General features: G+C 44.3%; 2 protein-coding genes across 2 annotated transcripts; both read left to right on the top strand.

Moving 5' to 3' along the window:
- Nucleotides 1–4,156: 4,156 nt before the first annotated feature.
- Nucleotides 4,157–6,312, top strand: LOC114876872. The gene is made up of 2 exons (XM_029188760.2): nt 4,157–5,543; nt 5,953–6,312. Exons 1-2 carry the CDS (start codon nt 4,619–4,621, stop codon nt 6,282–6,284), a joined length of 1,257 nt encoding a protein of 418 aa, XP_029044593.2. The 5' UTR covers nt 4,157–4,618; the 3' UTR covers nt 6,285–6,312.
- Nucleotides 6,313–6,805: 493 nt separating this feature from the next.
- On the top strand, nt 6,806–9,129 carry LOC114876871 (nucleomorphin-like). The gene is made up of 5 exons (XM_029188758.2): nt 6,806–6,960; nt 7,032–7,333; nt 7,403–7,637; nt 7,780–8,117; nt 8,293–9,129. Exons 1-5 carry the CDS (start codon nt 6,806–6,808, stop codon nt 8,586–8,588), a joined length of 1,326 nt encoding a protein of 441 aa, XP_029044591.2. The 3' UTR covers nt 8,589–9,129.
- Nucleotides 9,130–11,692: the final 2,563 nt, after the last annotated feature.

Genomic DNA, 11,692 nt, shown 5'->3' with positions numbered 1-11,692 from the left:
TTAACGTAAGAAACTACCTTCATAACGTTATTACCACCTTTGATCGTTGGAACGAAAAATCCTCATTTTCCTGCTCATCAAGCGTTTCCTGCGTTCCGGTATTCCGTATCCTTTCTCCTTTCTCTCCGCCCTCATCCCTTCCGCGAAACAGAGGATTTTTATTGCTCCGGTCTCTTATTAGACGTAGGTCAAAGTTCTCCTTTCATCTTTCAACAAATTTTCAACGGAACCTTGCCCGTGTTATTGACTCGAACGCCCATCGTCAAAGGGAACTGGCAAACATTCGGCTTTTGAGATTCTAATTAACAATGCACGCGATCCTACTTTAGCAGGAGATTTAAACGAAAGCTTTGTGCACACGGTACGTGTTCGCTATAGAATAGCTTGCTCGAATTTCACGAGAACGGGTTAATTATTCCTTCTAATTGCTGCTCAGAGTTTTGATAGTGTTCTCTGCAGTGTTTTTGTCGTGGTCGTATGTCCATTTAGGTTGTAACAGAAGTTTATGACATTTAGAGATAATGTGTTTCAGTACGAACATTATTTGGAGTAATTAACTTTGAGCCCTTAAAAAATATTCCATCCCCTCAGGGTAGAAGAAATTATTAAGCAAATCGTTGAAATTTTCTTTTTATAATCACAATAAAAAATTAATGAATCTTTGATCGTTTCACTTTGTACAATTACAACATTCGATAACACTTTGTACCTCTTCGATTTTCTACCCCATTCTACATCGGTGTAGCTTACCCTGGAAGTCCATCAAGATTTTCTTCGTAGCCAGGTTGCCGTTTCAAAGATCTCAATCAATTCACCTACCCCCGAGCCATCTTCCGTGCAAGCCCGTTTCCAACGGGACGCGTCGCGCTGCGAAAAACCACGGGGGTGGATTGAGACGTGGCAGGGTGTGGCCAGAGCCAGGATTAACCCGTCTGACAGCCAATCATATGCAAGACAGCCCCACCAGCCGTAGAGCTGGCTGAAACTGTCGTCCTCGACCGCCACCCTTTCCAGCAACCCCCCACCGCTAATTGCCCTGGCTTGTAATATCGCATGTGGAACTCGAACGGGGTGAAGGGGCGATAAGGTAGCCAAATGTGCCGGGAAACTGAGACTGCGCCCGTTTTGTGTGTACCTGTTCACTGTGACATCTACAATACCTCTCAAAAGTTTTTCATTACACCTTTAATGGAATAAATTGGAATAAATTGGAATTGCTTGTTTTTTTAATTAATCAAAAGAAACGGAAGGGATGAAGTTATGTATATTTTTTATGTAAAATCACCATAGAACCATATTCTTTACGTTATACTCTATTAATATTATTAATATTAGTATTTGCAGTATTAAAATTGGGGCTTTCTCCATGGTCCGCCATCCGAGAATTAATATTTATATCACTTGCAGTTCAAATTAAAGGCAACATGTTGTAATTTAATAAAGAGAAATTTTTTAAAAAATTATATTTCATCAGGAACAGACATTATGTAAGAGATCGGATACTTTTGAACGATAGTGTACACTGAAACGTGGATGTGACAGTGGTGGTGGTTCGCGATAGTGTGCATATTTGTGGATTTTCCGTGGATCAGCCTCGTCGAACGTTCGATTTTCGGAGCAATTTGCGAGGCTCGTTTGCTTTATTAATGATCCCCCGATGATCGAGGAGCGACACGATAACGTAACTGAGAGATTGATCGACGCAACCAGCCGAGTCAATTTGCGTCATCGCCTAGCGACGATGATGTTGCCGTTAGAACACACGTTTCTGTCGTAATGGCTTCGATTATGATTTGATTGAGGCTGCTTTGTCAAACAAACTATGGAAAATTTTATTCCATTGTTTATATTTGTTTTCTCAAGAAAAATCAACCCTTCCTTCACGCTATGATCAGAAAAACTAAAATGAGCAGATGACTTTTTAATTATGAAAATGAAATTATCCTTTCGTTCTGTAGTGTTCATTTTTAACAGGCTACGACTAATTGGAGATCGTTTCGCGAGGGAAATTCGCCAGGGTCGAAGGAAACTCTCGGCTGCTCAGGATCGTCGTCTTCGCCTTCTATATTGGCTCGTAAGGGTGGCTCTTATAAAGCGGTGCAATTATCCGGGTAAAATACTCTCCGAAATTTCCGTGATAAATTTCAGCCTGTAATAAGGGTGAGTCGCAAGTCATTTGGCCGAGCTTCGCGAGGGTGGGTATCGGGGCTTCAATAGAAATTCTTTCCAACCCCCTCTCGTCGCTCGCTGGCTCGCTACGCTTTAATTTAAACATTTGTCGCTAATCCCATTCGATACCCCGACTGGTAGCTTCTTCCGGTCGAAAGCTAATAATTACCGACTCCTGAATGTAGTGCGAACGGGGTTGAAGCTCGAGACGGTGCCGAGGGGGTGCGTTTCTTCCATTGTCGCGTCTGTCAGTGTCTCTTCGGGGGAGGAAAGTTGGATAGCTGTAATTGAATTTAAACCGTGCTAGTCCAGAATTCTGCTGTGAATTAATGTCCCTGCTTTTTATTGTGTATCGTTGCTTAATTATTTATTTTTAATTGACAGTATATGGTTTCTATTTCTTTTCGTCTTGTTATATCGTATCGTATTATTCGACGAAAGATAAATGAAACCAAGCCACGTCCAATAATTAATATTCAATTTTATGGGCCCTTTTGAACTCCCTTGGATAAGTTCAGAGAGAACTTAGCAACTTGATGAAATATGCGATGCAATTACTCGGGCCTATTATTCGGTTTCTGAAATGTGTAAGCAGAGGTTCAAGTAAATTTAGAATTTATAGCTTAATCTCAACTTCATAATGGCTTCAGGAAACTTTTCGCGAAGCCATGCTAGAAGTATGCTCCCTCTTCCATTAGATCGTACTTTATTTTTTATTTCAATTAATAGAACGCGTTTCAGTGAATTGTAGAATGAGAGAGGTGTACACTAATTATGGTATAAGGTAAGACACAGCGTAAGAAGTTTGGCAAAACGATGACAAAGGGTGAAAAGTGAATGGAACGTGTAAAACCTGCTCGTAATTAAGCTGTTGCCCTTGGGCTTAAGCTCCTTAGAGGTTTTCCGAGGCAATGAAATTTCCGCATACCCGTCAACGTCTAATGAGGGGATTGCGGATGAAGTTTCAGACCAGGAAGGAGCAATTAGGCGAGCAACTGTGTTTGCTCCAGGTCTGAGAAGCTTCTAAACAATAGCACTCTCTGATCTTCAATTATTCGTCAACTGCTAGACAAGATTTTCAAGTCTAAATAATTTTTCCATCAAAATTGATAAACCGTTGAAAAATAAATGGCGAATAAAAAGAAATCTTGGAGCTCTTCTCAACCTGTGCAGAAATTCAATTGCATCTCTTTTGATAATTGAAACACTAAAACACCAAAACCTTGAAGTAAAACAGAAATATCCAGTTGGAACGATCGTGGACCAAGTGAATTCATCAGGAGCGCGTTGGTGTCTCAATCGGTGTCGTCGCAAGAAAGATCGCCAGGACAAAATTAAACGACCTCATCATCATTAGAACGCAACCACCTAATTACCGGAACGTCTTAGAGACGTTGGATGACATCGTCGACGAACGCAGACAATCGAGCCAAGGAGAACGCGCGAGACACCTCCGTTTCTTGTCGGTGTAAGGCTGCACCAACATCCTCCACCCTGTATACTAAACGCGTCTGTGAACCAGCGTGTGGAGGGGTGAGCTTGTATCCGGGGAGAAAGCTTATTAATGGGGTTAGGGGAGGAGGGAGAGACGCGTAGTTGGAACGGAAGGCCTAGAACAGTAGCAACAGCAGGGAAGAAGGAACGGAGGCCTTGAGAGCTGCTGGCTCGTGGCTGGATGGTTCGAGGGTGGAGGGTGGAAAAAAAGTAACAGACTCCCCGCAAATAACCCCCCACGAGGCTCCAAGTAGGCGTGTCCTGACCGCGGGGTGATGGCAGGTTTCGACCAACCAGATTTCACCTGGCCGCCGCGCCGACGGCTTCCTTCGTCGAACGAAAAAATATTGACCGCGACGAAGGGGTATTCTGCGGTCCATTTGGGGGTTGCGGAGGTGAAGCATAACGTCGGACTGATTGCCGGCATAGTGGCGAACGGGTGCAGAGGGGGCAGCAGGGGGGGGGGGCGGCTGTACTGCCGGGTGAATACCCCCCTCGTCACGTACGGGATCATTAGCCGGATATCCTTAGTCCTGCTGGCCAACCCTCTCTGATAGCGGTGATCCTCGTGCCTGACATCATTATCCTGGGACGCTGTGCAGCGCCAGCGCGGTTCCGCCATCCTTTCAGCCCACCGTCCTAGTAGTCGTTCCAGTTCGATTCCTCGTGTTTTGCACCTGTGAAAGCTCGCCGAGTGTCGACTCGTTTCCGTGATGTCAGTGAGCGAGCTGTGGTTCGGTGGAACAGCTTCATCGCGACCCCCCCAGTGACTGCTTGTAATCGTGTCACGTCGGACGAGGGATTCAACGTTGACTCTGATGATGGTGCACTACTCGCGCAGTGATTTATTCAACGAAACAGTGAACCTTGTCTTCTGAATTCGTGTTTGGACGCGATAGACATTGAATTTTCCTGAAGTGAGAAACTGTTTCACGTAGAATCGCGCTGGACCGCTATGGAACCGAGCGATCCGTCGGGACGACTGGCCATGGAGGAGCTGTCGGACTGCAGGAGCGAGAGTAGCCACTCGGAAACTCAATTAAGAGCCTTTCAAGACTACGAACGTATCAAAGAGTTGAATCTATCCGTGGATAAATGCAAAGAGGATCCTCAGCTGGAACCGAAGGATTTCCATCTTCGATTAGAACCTGGCAGGACTTCCATCCGTTTCGAAGAGTTCGAGAATGCCAACAGGAACCTACCTATGACACTGAACAAGGGAAAGGACTTCGGCTACATCGCCAGCACCTTGAACGAAGCGTATCCCTTGGATAGATCAAACGAAAACGACGAATCGATGGAAGCTGCCAGTCTGTGCAGAACGAAGAACCCGACGGCCAAGGATCTTTTGTTCAACCTTCGAGAGAACAGACACAAAAACGCTCATGCTGCTCTGTCGTTGGACAGGTACGGCAAGGACTTGAATTTCGCGGTTTCCGAGAAGGATATCAAGGATTTTAGTTTGCTGAAGAATTATAGTCTTGATCGGATGAAGGAGTTCAATCTATCTTTGGACAGGATGAGAGACGGTCATATCGGTAATTTTGCGTTGGAAAGACTTCGCGGAGGAGCTGGGTTGTTGGAGAACCCTCCGATTTTGGAGCACAACGAGCTGAAGAATATTCAGATGCAGCCTAGGAATCAGGATTTAGAGGCTATCGCTCTGGAACGGATGAGACGGTCGCATCTTCTGGGTACCGATCTCTCCGCACAGAATCTGTCCACGCAATTGTCGCATCCGCATTCCATCACGCAGATGCAACACTCGCAACAACAGCAACAACAACAGGCCAAGTCGTTCACCATAGACGCGATCCTTGGATTGAGGAACAACCCCAGGGAGAAACGGAGTCAGCAACAGCAGTATAGGAAACACCAAGGTATTTGGATCGTTTTTATTCAGATTTATTTCGTTGATGAATGAATTTTTGAATGAAAGAATTTCATATTTAGAAAATACAAAATTAAATTAAAATTGTGGTCTATCGCGGTCCGCCGTCAAAAGGTTAAAATTCAAAAGTGTCGAACTTCAGACAAGTTTCTATTGGAAACAAATGCGACAAATTTTTCTATCGATCATTGACACAGTTTGCAAAATTTTTGTTAATCTCGGTAAGGGCTGAGTAATATCACAAATTGTTAATAATATCATAATTGAATTAACCTTATAAAAGTTTCTGTTGATACAATTTCAAGGTATAAAATTCGAAGATACACTACTTTCTGACATTTCTCTAACCTATTTAAATTAATCAATTTTATAGGCATATTTTCATATTGTACCTACAGGTCAAGAAGGCGGCGCGAAGAACGGAGGTTCGAGCTCGTGTTCCAGCGGCGGCGGGAAGCTGAAGAGGGTGCGTACCATCTTCACAGCCGAGCAGTTGGAGCGATTAGAAGGGGAGTTTGCTCGTCAACAGTACATGGTGGGCCCTGAAAGACTGTACCTGGCACACGCGCTCAGGTTGACCGAGGCCCAGGTGAAGGTCTGGTTCCAGAACCGACGAATCAAGTGGCGGAAACATCACCACGAGCAACAGAGCCAAAGAGTGCACGAGTTCCAGCGTACGTTGAACTCGTCGTTAGAACACGAGGACAGCAACGAGACCGACAAATGGTGAAAAGCAACCGTGTTCCTCGATCAAGAAGCACCAATTCGTTTCCTCGTTTGCCCCTACGCGTTGTTTCTTTCGTTGCACGATCCTAGAAACGATCATCGGCTCGAGCAAGGACTGATCCAAGGACTATTGATTGGCTCGAGCAGAATGAACGCACTCTGACCTTCCCGAAGCACCCTTTCTTCTATTCCTTTACCTTCGTCCTTTCATTTTCATCAAATCTATCTATAGTGGAACATGGTGTTCGAAGAAGAGGATTTGGGACTCGAAGGACACTGATCTCACTGGTGAAGGAGGTTGTAGATATTGATCTCGAAGTATAAGTGAAGATACTTTGATAGATTTTGAGTCATTGCTTAAGGACTTGATTTGCGTGACTCAATATCAAATCGACGACCCTGATCTTCGATTAAGTGCATCGTCGGACGATGATGGAGTAGGAGGGAGGAGGCTAATTGGAACATGTAAATTGTTGATTAAGTGTAGCAAGGTGAACAGACGATTATTGGACGATTATTTTTTGAATGGCGAACGACGAAATCGCAAGGATGAAACAGGTAGAAAATTATAAGTCAAAGTACGTGCCACGCTCGTTCTCTGAAACTAAGGATTCGCCTGATTCCTACTGGAAATACCAGCAGAAGAGGAGTCAGTCCTTTCCAGTTGGTAGAAGCAGTAGGTGGGTAAACGAAGTGCGCCTAGAAGAAGAATCATTATTTTTGTCTAACGATGAACTTGAATATCCTGAAGGAACCCGGAAGCTGTAGCCAGCTACTATTCTTCTTCGACTACTTACAAACCGCAGAGGAGCCACGTGTGTTCCAGTCCGACGCACTCGAAGTGCACCTCTCTTCACAGCCCTGAACTGATCCATCATGTCACGCAGGGTCACTGCAAGCCCACCAGGGACAAGCATTATCCTTCGTCCTTTTCGCCGACCAGGAAGACTCATTACGACGACGAGCTGGGTGACAACGAGAAGCTGAAGTACATCAACGAGGAGTCGGAGAACTTCACGGAGGACAATGCTGAGGAGGATGCTGAGGAAGAAGGTAGAAAATTGTTAAGATTTCTGGAGTGAGTTTGAATATGCAAATCTATAATACTTTTTGCTGCGACAGAGGAGGAACACGAGGAGGCAGCTGAATTCTTAGATAAGGATTACGAGGGTCAGGAGGGAGACGACGAGACGGAAGAAGAATTTCTAACATCTCAGCAGACTCATAGAGGTCAAAGAGTAAGTAAAAAGGATGCATTGTTGAAACAACGATGGAGGAGCATCGATCAAGAACCACGAAGATTTCGTTGCCAGCAACATGTGGATCTAGCTTTAGCAGGGCGTGCATCATCTCCCAGGTAAAATGCATGTTTGAAATTTAAGGTGCTAAATTGAAATAGTGTAAACATTTTTTAGTTGCCAATTTAAAAATTAATGAAATGTGGATCAATTTGTTTCGCACTATTTCATACAATCATCCCCCATCCCCATATTTATCAGGTACTATCACAACGCGGCTGAGCACGAGATATCCGAGCCCTTATCAGAAGAAGAATTCGTCCTAACGTCCGTGAAGAGTCCAACAAGGCGATCGCCAGCGGACTATCATCAATGGTCTCAAAACAAGTCTGATCGATACGATGACAATTCCACACCGATTCAGTCACCTCGACGAGCTCGGACGAAACCGGACATGGATCAATTGATAGAATCAGAGTACAGAAAAATGAGAAGATGCAATCGCTGTGGTAATCTGTCGAATCGGAAGAACGAATTGCTATCGAAAAATGGATGTAGATACGATGATCGGACGAATTTCCCTACCAAAGGACCAATCGGTAAATTTGTCAGCTGTACTAATTAAATAGAATTTAATTTTTTTTTAAATTGCTTCTTAACAAATTTTGATTCAAGATTTCAGTAATCTATTTTATTAGACGACATTCAAGTATACAGAATTCATCATCAAGGATCGATTTATCAGTGACCGGACCATTTTTATCATTTTTCCAGGCGACGAGCCTGAAACCCACGAACAAATGTTCTGTGGCCGCTGCAACCTGAGGCACAACGCGAAAGACACCACCGACACCCTCTCGCCTATTTATTCAACGAAATCGCGGAAATCACGTGACTCAAAGTCGCCGACGGCTTACGAGGTTCCGGAGCAAGGCCAGATGGACAAGCTTTCCAACGAGTATTCAAGATACTCGTCGAGATACCAGAGGAAAGCCGCTGAAGCTTACCAGGAGAAGCTGAAGCGTATGCTGCAAGGCACCGCGCGAGTATCCCCTCGATACGTTGATTAACGCCTTCTTCTAGTTTGTTCAATACACTAGAGGAACTTTGATGACACCAAAGAAACATCCTAATCAAGATCCTGAAGAAACTGTGGCTTATTCGACAAAATGATGCGTTGCAAAAAAAACTGAACATTTTTGGTGACATTTCAGGGATTCGAAGAACCTACCCTTAATTTTTCAGAGATTTTCGCGACAATTTTCGTCCTTCTCGTTTCGTATCGCTGTTTAATAATGTCTGTTTGAAATTGAATACGTAGAAAGCACCCTTGGATCGTGTCCCACCCCGGGAGACTCGATCGTAGGGGTTGAAAGATCGAAAATTTAATAATCGCTGTTACTCGATCGTTTCCCTCCTACCGGTTCTGTAATATATATTTTTGTAACTGTCCTCGAGCCGTGTAGATGTCAATAACACTCGATGCTAGTAGAACAGATTGTACATAAAGAAAAGCTGAATCGATTAGAGTCAACGTGTCCCTTCGCTTCTCGTCTTCGGTTTGACGATCTTCGATCTAAGGAATCGTTTCTTAACCCCGCACCAAATCGATTGTATATAAGTGATCACACACTGGATATGATTCATGTGAGAATAAATCATCGAATCTGTACGCAGGTGTCATCGAATATCTTCTCACCTTTGGTCCTTTCGATGTTCCTTGAATATTATTTAGCACGCGGTATCGCGTGATCGGAAGTTCGAATTTGACGATCGAGCACGCGATATCGAGTGAACGGTAGCCGAGTTGTCACTTGAATTTTCAAGCGAAGAAGAAAGCAATATTGCAACATTGTTTTTCGTTCAAGGGTGAAACCCAAGGCCCGTTCATCCCCCTCGTCTGTCGCAATCGGCACTAATTAATTAATGCCGTGTCTTACGCTCTTTCCAAGATTTTATTTGCCTGGCCACGAGTCGAGGGTAGGGGGTAGCTTTTTGTCCGGCCACAAAGGCAGCGGCTTTCGTCGGAGCTTTTGTTTAAATATTAATAACGAGCAGAAACTCTGTCGTTCTCTCGGAAGGCAACGCTTTGTTCAATTAAACTTAATATCTTTATTATATCGGAGCGTCGAAAGCGGATATTATTTATCGCGACGGGGTGGAGAACCTTTACCAAAAACGCGCTGGCTGTATTTTTATTACAGGAAAATTGGAAAGCAAAGTTTATTGCAAAAGGTAAACGAAAAATGGCAAGGTTGGAAAAAACAGAGATCTATGGAAAATTTTCAACCCTTTTCATCTTGAATGCTTTATTTACGTCTCAAAGCTTTACCACCCCTTTCAAAAGAAATTGTTTTACTATCTAAACTTAACAGAGTCGAATTCTATTAGCCGAAACTTTGAATCAGAGTCAAACGGACCAAGAAAAATTGCAGTGGTCGCAGAATTCAGCAAGGATTCGTCGAGCAACGCGACGGAAAAATCTGACGCGGATGACGTTGGTAACTAATATTCGCTCGTTACGCGGAGCCCTTTTGTCGCGGTGATAAATTAGCCGTCGACCCATGTCAAAAGGGTACAAAGAAAGCAAAGCTTCGATGGAGAATCGTACGGACTTCGCTATCAAGCGAAAGCATCGGGGATATCGATCGGAAACGCGATGATTCCACGTCTAATCTGTCGTCGAACACGGGTCTTGTTCCACTCGACGTTGCCTCTATTAGATGTAATCGCGTTAATAGAGTCGTTGTTTACGTAAATGGCTTCGATTCGTCGATTACATCCGCTGGATTCGTCGTGTAGCGCTCCGGTAATAGACAGGTAAAGTTAACTGGCAGGTATTATGGTGAATCGGTAATTAATTTGATGATGCGACGCAATGTAATCCTGTTATCGTGAAACGAGCTTCATCCCTTGGAAGATTCGTGTTACAAGCAAATAATTTCTAATCCCCTGCAAAATGAAATATTTTAGATCCTCCAAAAATAAAATAATTCCCACTCCTTTATTATCAACCCTGAAGAAAAATATACATTCGTAGTTAATTAACAACATAGTCTTTCTGTGCATATTCCAAATCAATTTGAAATAAATAAAATACAAGTCGTGGAATTAAGAAATCATTCAGACGACTCGGGAAAGAAATACACCGTCAAGACGTCCGATGTAGGTCCATTTTCCTGGCCAACCGAGGGTTTGTTCATGGAAGAAATCTGTTCGCGGATGAAATTCGTGCAGAAGAGGAAAAGAGCGGAGGTGATAAGCCTCGATATCTCGAGCTACACCCCCAAAGCGGGAGATGTAAGCTCCGCCTATCCCTGGGTTACACCGGAACTTCCAAGGACCCCCCGGTGGAGGCCCCCCCCTCCACCCTTACCGAGGGGATAACCCAACCCCCGGTTCCATCGTCGTTGGCATCCGCGGCATTCCAATTAGCTCGCGAATCAAAAGAGCCCCACTGCCTTTGTGGGGTCTCATCCTACCCCAGTAAACTGTCTCCTTCCCTCTTCTACCCTCGATTCTCTTTCCGTTCGCTCGTTTATCTTTCTTCGTTGCTCGCGGCAACCTTCTGACTCTGCTTACCGACGGAATTTCTCTTTCTTTCTCGTGAACGCGCACACGTACGCGTTTACAATCTTCCTATGGGGCTTTTTTATTCCACGGTACTTGAGTTTTGTCCTACCCCATATAGAATTTCGAGACTCGTAAATCCTTTCAGCTGCCTGTTTATGCGAATAGCGAATCTGTGGGGAATCTGTATATTAAGGGGGTGGTATTAATGATTGGCGATTAGTGGCTGGTTAATGTTATTGAGAATGGAAGGGTAAGGAATACATGAAATTACGAATATCCCAGGATCGATCCGTTCCCCGTTTGTCGTCACGTTTAAAAACGCGTTTAATAACGCGTACGCTTTGACATAATTTCGCTGGGGTTACATCGATCTCCGGCGGCCCGGTTTCAATCGTCCACGCTCGAGGACCGGCAATTAGCGAAAAAATGCCGTGTAATAATTTCGTACGGTTGATGAAAACCTTGCAGGCACGGGATTTTAATCTCGAATCTATCCGCGGTTTCCGAGCATCGTCGAAAAAGAGAACGGGAGGGAAAAAAAAAAAATGGAGCTCAACGCGGAACCGTTGGATTTATGGAAATCGCGAGGGGTTGGGGTAGG

This window comes from Osmia bicornis, chromosome 8 (genome assembly GCF_907164935.1).
Source record: "Osmia bicornis bicornis chromosome 8, iOsmBic2.1, whole genome shotgun sequence".
Taxonomy (NCBI): domain Eukaryota; kingdom Metazoa; phylum Arthropoda; class Insecta; order Hymenoptera; family Megachilidae; genus Osmia; species Osmia bicornis.
This window is presented reverse-complemented; position numbering and strand designations above follow the sequence as displayed.